The 15,847-nt window shown below is 43.7% G+C and overlaps 1 protein-coding gene across 1 annotated transcript in view; it reads left to right on the forward strand.

Moving 5' to 3' along the window:
• Nucleotides 1-7,351, forward strand: part of FSTL1 (follistatin like 1) — a 33,550-nt gene extending 26,199 nt beyond the window's left edge. The window contains exons 8-11 of the mRNA XM_066614954.1: nucleotides 1,109-1,221; nucleotides 1,675-1,785; nucleotides 4,528-4,625; nucleotides 5,597-7,351. Of these exons, the coding sequence (XP_066471051.1) occupies nucleotides 1,109-1,221; nucleotides 1,675-1,785; nucleotides 4,528-4,625; nucleotides 5,597-5,641 (367 nt within the window). The 3' untranslated portion in view covers nucleotides 5,642-7,351. The remainder of the gene's footprint in view (nucleotides 1-1,108; nucleotides 1,222-1,674; nucleotides 1,786-4,527; nucleotides 4,626-5,596) is intronic.
• Nucleotides 7,352-15,847: the final 8,496 nt, after the last annotated feature.

A 15,847-nucleotide genomic window follows, 5' to 3' on the forward strand; every position in this document is an offset into this window, starting at 1 on the left:
AAATTCTGCCTAGCCTCTTCCTCCTCACAGCTGAGGAATACTGCCCCTGTTTCTCACACTGGGGGTTCAAACTATTGTTTATCGAGTGCTCTTTTAATTTAATTCTTGACTATTTTGTAGTTTTGTAATTGCACTTATACAAAATAAAATGAATAAGAGCTTCCAGTTACTGCCATTGCAAGGTTTTGAAGGAACCAGGAGGCAGCAAGAGATGAGGAGGGATAACTGAAGGCAAAATTGCACCAGCAGCAGCCAGAACAACTCTGCTTCTGACAACTTCTGCATCTTTTATACCTTCTTGCCTTAACCAGATCAGTCCTGGGGTGAATTTGGGGTGAGCATGAAGTCAGTTTTCCAGGAAATTGTTATTTAATGAGGCACAGCAATGTGCAGAGAAGAAGGCACCATCTGAAATGACACCCAAGGGGACATTCTTGATGATTACAGCTGCAATGCTAAGCACATTTTCAAAGTAATAAGTTCCATTGAGCACAATGAAATTACTTCTGTGTAATCACACTTAAAGATCTCATTGTAAAGTTGTTAATCCCAGCTAAGTGATTCCCCTCCCCCTTTGTTTTTGCCTTAGGGACAGAGCACATCATGTTGCCTTAGGGACAGAGCACATCAAGGACATCCTCACCATTTTTCCAAAAGAAGGAGGGGAGTGCTCCAAATTCGTGCTATGAACTTTTTTTTTTTTTAAAAAAAGGAAGCAGAGCACTGACAGAATTATGCTAAAATATTTTTAAAGAAGAGGGGAAACTTCAGTGTACCTGGTTTCTGTGTGTATATCTGCTGCTAGCATGATAGTGGGGTCCCTGAGGACAATGGGAGAGGGGAGTAACAGCAGGGGGAGATATAACTTGGGTATATTCTGTGCTCCAGTGCAAAAGGAAAATAGTGGGATGAATATACACCAAAAACCTGCAATTACTGCAATCGCTTGTGAGCCATTGTTGCTATTCTATGTGAGATTAAGAATAGGAAATCAACAGATAGTGAGCAACTTAAATCCTTAGTCTGGAAGTAACTTACGATGCAGTCAGAATCTGTTTTAAAGCTGGATACCTCTGTGTTGATGATCATACCTTTGTATTTTCTCCAGAGGACTCTGTGTGGATGCCCTTATTGAACTCTCTGATGAAAATGCTGACTGGAAGCTGAGCTTCAACGAATTCCTGAAGTGCCTCAATTCAACCTTCAACCCACCAGAAAAAAGTAGGAGCTCTTTGTGTACACAGGAATGGACTTGAGCCCTCAAAAGAGTTGAGAGAGCTGGGGCTAGAAGTACAGATTTTACAAGCAGAAGTTTCAAAATCCATCCCATATCCACTATTATGCTTTGACAATAATTAATCTTTAGCTCCACTCCAGCATTGACAATATATTACTAGCCAAATGTGCACAAAGTCATAAGCCTCCCTGTTTCTAGGGAGCTTCCTAAATAAGATCAAAAAATTTTGTCATCATCACCATCATCTTATTTATTTGTTTGTTTGTTTATTGTGATGAAAATCCTCTACACTGACATTTAGATTATAATAGCGAAGTTACAAGTCAAGTAAATGTGTGGGTGTCATATTATATTTGGAACATGATTGGGTGGGCACTCTAAAACCAATTCATTCAGTGTCCGTTCCAACCCAATTCCCTTCTTGGCCCTCTCTCCAGAATGTGCTCTAGAAGATGAAACATATGAAGACGGAGCGGAGACCCAGGTGGAGTGTAACCGTTGCGTCTGTGCCTGTGGGAACTGGGTGTGCACTGCCATGACCTGTGATGGTATGTATAAATGAGAAAACCTGGATCCTTTTAGAAACACCTCTTTTTATCAGAGGAAATTGAGCAAGGAATGTTATGTTGAGTCACTGGTTTTTGTTTCAACGACTAGCGGAAATACTGGAGAAGAGAAGAATACAGTGTACCTTCACTAAAGGTAGATCATGCCAGCTTAAACTTGTATATGAGTAAATAATTGGTTTTCTGAAAGAAAAAAAAGTAGTAGTGCCATTTCTGCCTTCCAGAGGTTGACTAGGGTTTTGACAGGGCTATCCAACAGAGAGAGGTGAGGGTGAGAGGAAAGGCTATTTTCCCTTGACCATGAGAAACTATGTGTCCACTGCATAGTACAAAATGGAAATACAACATTTATTTCAAAGTATGGCTGCACTTTCATGACAACCACACAGGTTTCTGCTTTGAAACTTTCAAAGTTTTCAACTCCCAAGATCTCTTCTTTGCATTCTGTTAAATTCTTGTCCTGTTGTGGCAATGGTCTCCACCATCTAATTGCACAGTCTGCAGGGGTCTGTTTCCTTGATCCATTTAGAATGTTCCTCTGTTCAACATAATTGAATGTCCTCTAGTTCTGTTCTGTGAAATTGCCAAAAACCCAGCTCCTTCTCTGCCTTTCAAATAGCAGCTATTGTTGTTTTGAATCAAGTCCTTTCAATCTTGTTCTCTCTTATTGGTCTCTTTTTATGGTGAAGAATCCCAGGCTTTTTCAGTGTGAATTTCTTTAATCCCATAATCATTCCTGGTGCCTGTCTTTAAATCTCTGGAATGATTTGCCAGGCATAAAACTGATGGTTTTCTTTTCATTTGTCATGCTTTAAATCAGTGTCAATCCTTTGTCTCTCACTGACCACTCAGCTTTCTCACTAACTGCAAATGAAAGAACCTGATCCCAGAGTAGGGCAGGCTGCCATGAGTTCTGGTATGCCTTCACTATGGTGAGTTTTCAGTGACTGTTGCAAGTAGTAGGCAATTGCACCAAGCTTTAGAGAAGTGGTACAAGTGGTAAAAGCTAAAGTCCCCTGAAACTAAAGGTTCAGGAAAGTTGTATGAATGACCTCAGGATAGACTGAGGCTGCAGTCCTAACCACACTTCCCTGAGAGAAAGCCCCATTGAACAAACTAGGACTTACTTCTCAGTAAACCTGGTTAGGATTGTGCCCTGAGAGACTTGCAAATAAATGGTAATAGATTGATCACTTTTTTTTAGCTTGTCACATATGTAATACAGTGCTGAGGACGTTAGATTTTAATAAGATTCATGGCAGGAGTCTTAAAGAGGCCTAAATAATTTTTATGAACTGATGTGCCTGTTCATTATTTTAACCAGTTGAATCATTAAATTCTAATAGTTGAATGCATCATGGAAAAAAAAAAACTGTCATTCAATTAGTTAGGGTCTAGTCCTATCCAACTTTCCAGCACCAGTGCAGCTGCAATACAGCCTGGAGGTAAGGGAACATACCCATACCTTGAAGAGGCCTCCAAGACAGCCTCCCCAACACAGGAAGCAGTGCTGTTATGCCATATGCCCCAGTCCTGTAGAGAATTTACAGGCTGGATAGAGCAAGGCTCTGATGTCTTGGCCTGCATACAGTGTAGCATCATGGGAGTGGCTGATGCAATACCATGTCACCAGATATGTTATCAGATGGTGAGTCATAGGATCACCAGACTGTAGCCCGCCTCTCATTGGCCAGTGCCAGTATATACTGCAACCTGTGCAAGCTGCTATGTGGGAGATGTTATGTGGAGTGTCTGCAGAAAGCTACGTCGGTGTGATTCGTGATTGGAGTGTCGAGAAAGAGAGCTATCTGTGCTGTTTGCTTGCAAAGCTGCCTTTGAACTGTAAATATCTTGTACATACTTCAAGTAAAGCAACATCTGGTGGTGGAGCACTGCTGTGTGCCTCGTTATTTTCCGGGAGTACTTGCCTGACCTTGGGTCTCTGGAGCTGCGGTGTCAGCTGTGTACAGCAACAAGTGCATACCCCATAGGCACAGTAGCACTGGCTCTGGAAAATTGGATAGGATTGGGCCCTTATTTTACTTGATATAAAGTAGGAAAGAATTATCAAAGATGGAATTGATGATTCCATGCGGTCTTTTTCCTCTTTCCGGGTATTCAGTCTCACTGAAGGATCCAATAGTTCAGTGGTTCTCAAACTTTTCAGCACTAGGACCCACTTTTTAGAATCACAGTCTGTTGGGACCCACCGGAAGTGATGTCATTAACCTGGAAGTGATGACATGACCGAAAGTGACATCATCAAGCAAGAGCAGTTTTAACAATCGCTAGGCTGCAATCCTATCCACACTCATGCAGCAGTAAGCCCTACTGACTATCATTGTTAAAAGCATATACGTAGTAGCCTGTTAAAAGTACAGATCTGTAATATTTCCCCAAATGCAGTCACATGCTATGGTACTATCCAGTCTAATATATTAAAAATAAAATGTTGAAATGAATGGGGACCCACCTGAAATTAGCTCACGACCCATCTAGTGGACCCTGACCCGCAGTTTGAGAAACACTGCTATAGTTGATACTACATATAATATGGTAGTGCTTGTTATGACTTCTATCCTTTTCCCTTAAAACTCATCTAACAGTGTAGTCTTGTGCATGTTTGCTAAGAAGTAAGCTCCACTGTGTTCAGTGAAATTTACTTCTATGTACATGTGCATAGGATTGCCCTGTAAATGTTGTATAATCTTCTTGATTTCCTAGGTAAGAATCAGAAGGTGTCTTCAAAGGGGCATCAGCCTGAAGAAAAACTGACTGAAGAGGAGTTAGCCAGATATGTTCAGGAGCTGCAAAAGCATCAGGTTAGAAGGGAACTATGAGGTTTACTTATACCTGCTGACTGTGCAACCTTTCTATAATTTTATTCTGCTGAAGAACTATAAAATTCTGTAGTTAATGGAGTCTGTACTTTGTTGACTGCCAGGACTATGGAGAGTTACAATGAACGTATTGATTTCTTTTTAAAGATGTATAATCTGCCTTTCAGATTAAAACCTCACAAAGCTTAATACACAAATAATATAGCAACAAAAGCAGCATAAAACATTGAAGTCTTTGTTTCGTGGAGGACTGAACCTTTATAGACTGGTTGGAATGATAGAATTATTGAAGGTCTGCCAACAGTTTACATATAATCATGGACAGAATATGTCCTTATATACAGTATAAGCTTTTTGTATCCCTAGGAATGCTATGATTTTTCCAGGAAGAAATTTTCCTCTCTCCCACTGCCATTGTAAAAACACCAGGGTCATACCCAGATACCAAACAACTTGAAAAAAGGGGAGTAAGAGAAGTTCTCCTAAGCGGTAGCCCTCACTGTGTGGGACTTCCTGTCCTTCAGATGTGCCTGGAACCATCTCTGCAAGTATTCCAGCACTGTTTGTGAAGTCCTGTCTGTTTTGACAGGAGTGAAGGAATGTGTGTTACGTACAGCAGTTTTGAGGATAAAATTTTAATTGGGGTAAATGGAACATGAACAGCATGTGCCTTGGCCTATCTATTACAGCTGCTGGTATCTAAGTTGGCATGTCCATGAACAGTTATATCTGCGATGTACTTACCTACCTAGTCACAGTGGGCTATTAAGAGTTTCGTCTCTTGTTGACCTGGACCAGACTGGGCTATGTCTCTCACTACTTGGAAAAGCTCCACTAGATGGTACAGCACAACCACCACCACCAGAGAGTCGGCCTTAAAATGGGCTCTAACCTGAGTTAGGTTTGATTCACTATGAGTTTTTCTTGGTCTAAAATGCTGTCTTTCTTTCTAGGAAACTTCTGAGAAAACCAAGCAAATGACCACCAAAGAGATATAACGGGAACTTACCAACAAAGATGTCCAAAGGCAGTGTGTGTTGCCTTATTAAACCACCAGTCTTCCTTCAGTGCCGATCTCAATATGCAAACATGTTTAGGGTTGATTGTCCAGTCACAGATATTTATAAAGTGTAGCAATGGGAGGGGGATAAGGAAAAGAATAGTTTGTCTGAAATTTAAAAGAAAAATACCCTTTATTATGGTTTTCACAGTGAGGTTTAAAGGAGCTGCACTGATGGGAATTAGTGAAGATGATTAACTGGAGCTCTTGGAACTATGACCATTTAAAGGGCTCTGCAGGAGTTTGTGTCTGATAGGGCAGTCTGTTCCAATGAATGGTTTGCTGTTTCTTGGGAATTTCCCTAACAGCTTATAAGGAATTTTTTTTGCAACTACAGGAATTCTAAAGGAAAGACCTGCAGTTAAGCATTTATTCTATGGAATATTGCTTTACTTCATGACATCCCATCTTAACACCTGGCTTTCTGTGTTCATCTCTTCTCCCTCCTCTATCCTTACCCTATTTCAATCAGCTTAGCTCGTATTCAACTCCCATAAAATGTGCCTCTGGCCCCACCAGTGTGATTAATTGTGTGTGTGAATTCAGACCAACCTGCTTCTTCCTGCCAGAAGCCAGGTAGCCCCACTGCAGTGTGGGCTTCCAAGTGACCTCATTTCTTTCCCCCTCTCTTTGCAAAGGTGCTACAGTATTTTTTCTTATCACACTCACATAATGGCTCTTTTTAAGTAATGATTTTTAATTGAGCTTTTTGTATCTTTGATTTATGATATTGTAATAGTTATTGAAAAATTGCTGTGCTTTGGGTCCATGCTTTGTATTACAGCTACCTGTATCCAAGAAGTTAAATCAATGCCTCACCCAGGGGACCCAAAGCACTGGTTCCCTTCTGGATTGGTCTTTGAGTGCTTTTTTATACAAAACAATCATGGTTCATGCATGAATAGAGTTTTCAGTGTAGGCCCAATATTTAGCATGTTAGCAGACAGGGACAGGCCCTCAGCTACATAGGAAACCGCCTCATATTTGGGCAGACCAGTGTTCCATATTTTCTACACTGACTCGCAGTAGCTCTTCAGAGTTTCAGATGGCATGTCCCAGCTCTACCTGGAGATGCCAGGGATTGAACTTAGAACCTTCTGCATATAAAACATGTGCTGTACTACTGCACTACAGTCCCTCCCTGAGGGTCCTTCACAAGCACCACTCCTTCAAGGAAGGGATTCCTAAGTTCACTTCAGGAGAAAATGGTGGGGTGGCCAATCCTGCAAATATGATAGAAGGACATAGAAATGTTCATCTGGCATCAGTTTTCCTGTGCCTTTGAGTGGATAGGTTGGGTAATCTGCCTTCACTCCATACAGTATCCTCAGAGCCATTTTGGATGTGGCAGCCACTCACATATGTAAATACCCAGCACTTCTAATTGTGGCACTGGTGCCATAATGTCCAAAGGGGAACTTATTCAGCTGGGATTTCAAGTTCCAAGCCAAAGCATTTCGACAAAGCATTTTCCATGCAGTGAAAGGGATGAACTAGTTCCCAAGTAGGGTAAGAAGGGAACATAAGCCCATACGTGCATTACATTTCTTGGCGTGAACTCAGATCTGTCCCATGCTGTTATGGAATTTTGGCAATAAAATCAGGAGACCCAGTATCACAATGGTATAATAAACATCAATAGCATGTGCTGGTGTTTTTGTTACTTATTTACTTGAGGAAAAAATTTGGTATTCAGTGGAAATTCTGTATGAGACTTAGGGCACAATCCTAACCCCTTATGTCAGTGCTTTCCAGCACTGACATAAGGGCAACGCAGCTCTGAGGTAAGGGAATAAACATTCCCTTACTTTGAGGAGGCCTCCATGAGTGACACCCAACTGCAGGATGCAGCACATGTCCCACGGGCACTGCTATGCCAGTGCTGGAAAGCACTGACATAAGGGGTTAGGATTGCGCCCAATGTTAGTCAACAATCCCATCCTTGGGGAAAGTTTCATTGAGCTGGGGTTACTTGGAAGTAAGACCTGATCTTAACAATACAAATACCATACATTGATTTTCTCACAAGAATGAGGAAGAGGTGAGAGTGGGGAGTTAAACTGAAAGAGGGAGGAAATCTCACAGGATAATGGAACCAAATTTATTAGGTAAATTATCACCAAAAAGTGAGTGTATCATTTAGATTGGGTTTAAGATTGGGTGAGTTCAGTGAAACTTACTCCCAAGCAAGTGGAAATGACATTGCAACTTTATAGTGAAATGATTTATTTCCTTTACTGTAAATGATGTTAGCCTGGGGGTTTGGCTGAATGCAAGTTGCCCTCTGGAAAAGATCTTTATGCCTCCTACTTTACCAATACATGTGTAAGGCAAATTTGTGTAAGTGTCCAACTACTGTAATGCTCAAATCTTAGCTTGATGATATGAACAATTCCTATTAAGAGTGGTTTGACTTTGGGCCTTAACAACATTGGGCGCAATCCTTTCAAGCTCTGACATAAGAGCAATGCAGCTCTGAGGTAAGGGAACAAATATATCTTTACTTTGAGGAGGCCTCCGTGAGTGACACCCAACTGCAGGATGCAGCACACGTCCCATTGGGACCACTATGCCAGTGCTGGAAAGGATTGCGACCATTATCTCACAATGTAGGCCAGCACTTCCAAACGTCAGCTAGCCCATGACACCCGATTTCACTGCAGAGGCAGCACGCAGCTCCCAGAAGTGACTGGTGATTATGTCATTGCCAGTTATTTCCAGGTTTGGAGTTGCACAGGAGGCCCACAAATGCAGGTGGGAGGGCCCTTTAGAGCATGCCAAAACTGCACAGGACCCATGCCCACTGCACTGACCCTCTCAGCAGCATTTGCAGGTGTTCTGTTTGGTCTTGCTGCTGGTGGGCGAGTGACCCATGATACCCCAGTGAGTGCCTCGCACAGTGTGGGAACTGACATAGGCTTGGGTTTGCGTGTTTACGGTTGCTTTCCTTTTCATCTGCCTGGTAAGGGAACCATAGCTTGATACAACATGTTGCATGACATCAACATAGCTATATAGCACATACCACATGTGATTTGCTTTTTGAAGTCATGCAAGTTTGGCTTTATTTCTCAATGTTTGTTTCCCACTGTACCATTTTGTGTGGTTCACCTACTGGAAGTATCACTGGAAGTAACTGACGATGTCATTGCCAATTACTACTGAATTGAGAGACCAGAGGCAGTACAACAAACCCTGGTAAGAGGCTCAGAGCTGAGAGGAGGGCTTTTTCAAACATGTGAAGAGTGCACGCTGGAGCTCTGCCCACAGAGCTTCCTACTGCTGTTTGTCATGCTGCATTGCTGGTCTTGCTGCCAAGGTGCAGGGTTCTGGGGGTCCTGTATTTACCACCAGACTCTATGTCAAATACCACCATGGTTTCTACCATTTACAAACATTATCCATCTATATGAAGCACTTAGAGCTGCTGCCAGCAAGTCATCTGAATGTGTTGAGCAATGGAAACCACAACAAATCCTGAAATATGAGATTTCCCTTCGTACCAGTAAGTCAAAACTCTGTTGGCAACCTTCAGTCTCAAAGACTATGGTATCACGCTCTGAATGGTGGTTCTGGAACAGCGTCTAGTGTGGCTGAAAAGGCCAATTTGGGAGTGACAATCCCTTCCACACTGGGAGCAAGTGCAGTCTGTCCCTGGTCTGTCTCCCTGGCTATGGGCCTTCCTTCTTTGCCTCTTAGCCTCAGACTGTTGGCCAAGTGTCTCTTCAAACTGGGAAAGGCCATGCTGCACAGCCTGCCTCCAAGCGGGCCGCTCAGAGGCCAGGGTTTCCCACTTGTTGAGGTCCACTCCTAAGGCCTTCAGATCCCTCTTTCAGATGTCCTTGTATCACAGCTATGGTCTACCTGTAGGGCACTTTCCTTGCACGAGTTCTCCATAGAGGAGATCCTTTGGGATCCAGCCATCATCCATTCTCACGACATGACCTAGCCAACGCAGACGTCTCTGTTTCAGCAGTGAATACATGCTAGGGATTCCAGCACGTTCCAGGACTGTGTTGTTTGGAACTCTGTCCTGCCAGCTGATGCCGCAAATGCGTTGGAGGCAGCACATGAGCTGCTTTAGCCAAGCCAGTGCTGCAAGTCTGTCATGACAACATTCCATGTAGGTTTTGCATTGTAGACATTTCATACACAGTTTTCTCAATCTGAGATAAGCATGCCTTCAAGCAGATAAGGAATTCTGCTTTCTAATTCATATTAATAAAAGATGCTGAGCTGGTGGAGTGATGGGTTGTTTTGGATTCACTTGGGATACAAGATGGTGACTTATGTATGTGCGACTATCAGCCCATTACTGATGTCATAGTTCTGAGCCTCTTCTCCATTCATTATTGTTGTGCAGTAGGTTGGGGGGAGTAACATATGTTCGTGCTAGAGGTCAAAGTAGGGGGCTATAGTTAATGATAGAGCATAAGCTTCACATGCAGACAGTCATAGAATCCCTGGTATTTCTCCATGAAAAGAATCTCAAGTAGCAAGACAGTAAGTATTCATCTCTAGCTAAGACTGCAAGAGCCATTGCAAGTCAGAGGGCTTGACAGAAAAATGGTTTCAATATTCAGAATAATACAACCACAGCCATTTCCTGCTGCTACAATGATATTTGAGATAGAATGGTTAATATATAACAGCTGCCAGACACGGTGAGCTATTTTAGGCCATTCTACAGAATTATATCAGGAGAAAGGGCTATGTGTTTTCCTAGAAACTCAGGACTGCCACCTACAATTCCATTCTTTTGGCTTCGTGGAAAGTAGTTACCATGTTGCCAATGTCAAGAGCCATTGAATCAATTTAATGAATCATGAATTCAAAACTTACTGCTCTGTATGTTACCATATCAGCAATGAACTGGAAGAATTCTAAACTATCTTCTTTGTGGAATATTTATTATTGGATTTACAGAACTCAAAGAAGAAGAAAAAATTGCCTATCAGTTCTCAGAAACAAAACCCCAAAAAATCTACTCAAATTTTTGTATGCCTGTAGTTTCTAGTGTATTTATGCTCTTGTAACAGTAGTTTTGAATAATGTCCTTACTTCAAAGAATGGAGAAAGAATGAGATACCAGTGAAAGTATTTCATCTGTTTTTCTTTATTTACAAAATCAAAACAGAATTAGCTTTGCAGTTTCTGGACTTCTCCTGTACTCTGTCGACACACACACACCCACGCGTGCATAAATGCAAAGCTTATGTGGAAAGTTAGTAAAATATATTTATATTTGCTCTCCCTGTACCTGGTCCTTATAGCTTTATTTTTCATATAAGGAAAGAAGTTGTACTAACAGGCATGTGGCCCTGGTCACATTACGAATCAGTAAACAACATTAAGAAGTAAAACCGGAGCTCTGAATATTACCTATTCATTCTGATTCCCAAGTTCCAAACACATAATTGTGTCTTGAAGTGGTGTTTTTCTGAGTCTTGCCTTTAAGTAGTGGTGGAAACTCTAACATGGTTTTACTGCTATACATGAGCACATCCCTGTTAACCTCACTATCTAGTTCAGTGGTTCTCACACATTTAGCCCCAGGACCCACTTTTTTAGAATGAGAATCTGTCAGAACCCATCGAAAGTGATGTCATGACCGGAAGTGACATCATCAAGCAGGAAATTTTTTTGCAATCCTACCCACACTTAGAGCCCAATCCTAAGCATGTCTACTCAGAAGTAAGTCCCATTGCAGTCAATGGGGCTTACTCCCAGGAAAGTGTGGATAGGATTGGGCTGTTACCCAGGAGTGAGTCCCATGTCATTGGTGAAAGAATATACATAGTAGCTTGTTAAAATAACAGATCTGTAACATTTCACCAAATGCAGTCACATATCCTGATAGCATCAAGTCTAATATATTAAAAATAAAATATTGAAATGAATGGGGACCCACCTGAAATTGGCTCATGACCCACCTAGTGGGTCCTGACCCACAGTTTGAAAAACACTGATCTAGTTGATCCCAAGTGCTGAAAAAGACTGCCTTTAATTTCAATACTTACTGCCAAACTATGTCTTCTGTGCCTTTTAGGAAGAAAGTCAAAAAAGTGTGCAATATATAAATAACTATCACAGCTCACACAGTGGTACAGTAACCAGTAATGCTGAGCAGATGCAGAGGGGATGCTACTCAGGAACACACCACCACCCATCTTTGTATCACATATCTATCTGGTGCAATCTACAAATGGAATTGAAAGACAAAAAGCCAACAAGTGAAAAGAAAAAGTTAGTTCCCAAAATGCAGTTAGCTGGATAATACGGTCCTTATCACTAGCAACTTCAGTAGCAACCAAGGGATCCTTGGTCTTTACCATTGGCAGTCCTAGAGTGGGGCAAACGGGGCAAATGCCCCAAGCGCCGACCCTCCAGGGGCGCCTCTCGGATCCCCGCCCCCACCCCCGAGGAGCGCCCAGGAGTGCAGCAGCGTGCGGGGGGCAAGCCCAGAGGCATGCTCACGGTGCCTGGTGCTGTCCCCATCATGGGTATACTAGAGTTATAGCCACCAAGCAGAAAAGCTCGCTAGAGCTCTCCATGCTGAAGCTTTAAAAAAAACCAAGGTTTGATGATGTCATCGTTTCCTGTTCGGAGGAATGGAACCCATCTGGCTTCTCCATTGAACTCTCTTTGCCTGGACAGGTTTGCTACTCTACTGCTAGACAGAATAGTTACCTCAGGCAAGAAGAAGGACCCCAATCCACATCTTGCTCATGGCTGAGGGATAATTGAGTTTCAAAGAACAAGCATGTTGTAGGAGTATTTTCCAGCAGCTCTAAGACTGTTGAACCTGTACAGGAGCTTCTGGGGAGTTAGAGGCGTCCAAGAAATGAGGAAAAATAGGCAAAAGGGGGGGAGCCTCGTTCATCACAAGGACAAACTCTTTCTGTCTCTTTACTCCTCCCTCCCCCCCAGTAGCAACATAATGTGTATGAATTAGGACTATGGTGCTTAGTGAGGGAGGCAGTCCATGCTCACTCTGGCCCCATTTTGCCCAATGGAAAGCCCTTTCTCAAAGCTGCTGCTTGCCCATTTGGGCAAAACTAATGGGTATCTAGATAGGTTTTATTAGAAGAGACTGCTCCAGAATATTTTCCGAAGATTTGGAGAACTTCCTATAATGCATACAAGGATCATCAAGACCAGCAAATGAGCTGGTGACCTGGTGTAGCTTTGCGGAGTCCCATAGGGGACCACAGAGCACTGGCAGGGACAAGTAAAGGTTTTATTTATTAATTTCTCCTGGGTGGCCTGGTCTCCACCTAGCTCACAGGATGCAGTGGCCACTTTGTCAGCAGCCCTGCACCGTGTGGGCTGGCCCAGGATAGAATTTGAACTATAAGGGCCCGATCCAGAAGAATGCGTGCTGGTTCATCTCAAATGTGCCGTAAGCACGCCTGCGACAGTCTTTCACTCATGTGACAGTCTTTCCCAGTCCAGCGCTGGAGCAGGCTCAGTTCAAGCCTGTGCTGAGCCAGTGCTGACCGGTGGACTGAGGACTGCCACCTGAAGCTCTGGATGAGTGTTGGGTGGAGGAGAGGTAAGTCTGGATGGGGTGGAGGCATTCCGGGGCAGGAGGAAGGCGGGGAAAGGCGCGGGAGGGGGCAGAAATGGCGGCGGGACTGCCGCTGTATCCTGACCCCCTTCTGAGCCCAGGAGACCTGACATGGGCCTACTTGAATCTGCGCCTGCTCAATAGTTCCCTCACTTGGAGCACCACTGGCGATGCTTCCCAGCCCCTTAGGATGCTACAGTAGCCATTTCGGTGCCACTGCAGCCCTGGGCACTGGGAAGCACAGGATAGGGCTGCTCGTCAGAGAGCCTACTCCCAGACATGCACAAAAACAGCTGCTCAGATTCTAATAGATATTAGCATATTTTGGCAAGCCAATAGTAGTTGAACTAAAAAAATTTTAGGAAATAAAAAAGAGCAATAAAGCATTTTATTTAAATTTCATACAAATTGAAATATGTACTTTGAATTTATTTTGAACCACTTGCAAATATTTTAATATTTACACATTGTGTACATTTTAACCCATTTCCGTGCAGCCCGCACATTCAATCCCTGATGCGTACAAGCAACGTTGTGCAGAAACGGCTTAATAAGAACAATGGATGCTGAACTTCTGGGCCGATTGGCCGAGTTGGGAGCTGGAGGCACTGTTTTGCGGTGGTTCCGCTCCTACTTGGAGGGTCGGTCCCAGATGGTGGTGCTGGGGGATGCCTGTTCGACACCCTGGCCCTTGAGGTGCGGGGTGCCGCAGGGTTCAATTCTGTCCCCCATGCTATTTAATATCTACATGAAACCGCTGGGAGAGGTCATCTGGGGGTTTGGAGTGGGGTGCCATCAATATGCCGATGACACCCAGCTCTATCTCTCCTTTCCTCCAGACTCCAGGGTGGCAGTTGAGGGCCTGGAGCGCTGTCTGGAAGTAGTGAGGATCTGGATGAGGGCTAACAAGCTGAAATTAAATCCGGATAAGACAGAGGCTCTCCTGGTTCGAAAATCCTCGATGCAGGTGCTGGACTATCGGCTTGCTCTGAATGGGGTTGCACTCCCTCTGAAGGAGCAGGTTCGCAGCTTCGGGGTCCTCCTGGACTCGCAGCTGCTCCTGGATTCCCAGGTGGTGGCTGTGGCTAGGGGGCCTTTGCTCAGCTTCGGCTGGTGCGCCAGCTGCGACCGTACTTGGATCGTGCAGACCTGGCCACGGTGATCCATGCCACGGTGACATCAAGGTTAGATTACTGTAACGCGCTCTATGTGGGGCTGCCCCTGAAGACGGTTCGGAAACTACAATTAGTACAGAATGCCGCGGCCCGTGTGGTCACCGGAGCCAGGCGGTTTGACTCTGTCAGTCCGCTTCTCCGGGGGCTAAATTGGCTGCCCATTCGTTTCTGGGCCCAATTCAAGGTGCTGATTTTGACCTTTAAAGCCCTATACTGCTCTGGGCCAGGATATCTTAGAGACCGCCTACTCCCATACAATCCGGCTCGCCATCTCAGGTCATCAGAGAAGGCCTTTTTGCAAGTGCCGCCACCCAAGGAGGTCCGGGGGGTGGCTGCAAGAAATAGGGCCTTCTCGGTAGTGGCACCAACATTATGGAACTCCCTTCCCCTTGATTTGAAAATGGCTCCCTCTCTTGAGAGTTTTTGGCGAGGCCTGAAAACACTGTTGTTTAAACAAGCCTTCTGATTTCTGGCCTTCTTAACATTTTTATACATCTTTTAGTTTGTTACAGGCTTGATTCCTCGGTGACTTGCTCTTTTATTCTGTCTTTTAATCTGACTACTGTTTTTATGGCCTCTGTAATGTGTTTTTAAATGTTTTTATCTGCTATGTATGAATGTTTTTAAAATCTGTTTTTTTAATATGTTGTTAGCCGCCCTGGGTCCCGTTAGGGAGAAGGGCGGGATAAAAATAAAGTTTTATTATTATTATTAACTAATTTTAGCACACCCAAATAATTCTTTTTTTTTTTAAACTGGCCAATTTAAGTGGTATTCTAGCGATTGCTTTTGAATTAATATTACGAAACAACGTGCTTTTAGAAATGGATTTTTCTGTACAGGAAAATATAATAGTAGAAAAATTTTCCATCTCACATACTGTTAATAATAATAATAATAATGTTGCTGTTGTTGGCAACCTTCAGTCTCGAAAGACTATGGTAACACGCTCTGAATGGTGGTTCTGGAACAGCGTCTAGTGTGGCTGAAAAGGCCGATTCGGGAGTGACAATCCCTTCCACACCGGGAGCAAGTGCAGTCTGTCCCTGGTCTGTCTCCCTGGCTATGGGCCTTCCTTCTTTGCCTCTTTGCCTCAGACTGTTGGCCAAAGTGTCTCATCAAACTGGGAAAGGCCATGCTGCACAGCCTGCCTCCAAGCAGGCCGCTCAGAGGCCAGGGTTTCCCACCTGTTGAGGTCCACTCCTAAGGCCTTCAGATCCCTCTTGCAGATGTCCTTGTATCGCAGCTGTGGTCTACCTGTAGGGCGCTTTCCTTGCACGAGTTCTCCATAGAGGAGATCCTTTGGGATCCGGCCATCATCCATTCTCACAACATGACCGAGCCAATGCAGGCGTCTCTGTTTCAGCAGTGAATACATCCTAGGGATTCCAGCATGTTC

This window comes from Tiliqua scincoides, chromosome 2 (genome assembly GCF_035046505.1).
Source record: "Tiliqua scincoides isolate rTilSci1 chromosome 2, rTilSci1.hap2, whole genome shotgun sequence".
Classification (NCBI taxonomy): domain Eukaryota; kingdom Metazoa; phylum Chordata; class Lepidosauria; order Squamata; family Scincidae; genus Tiliqua; species Tiliqua scincoides.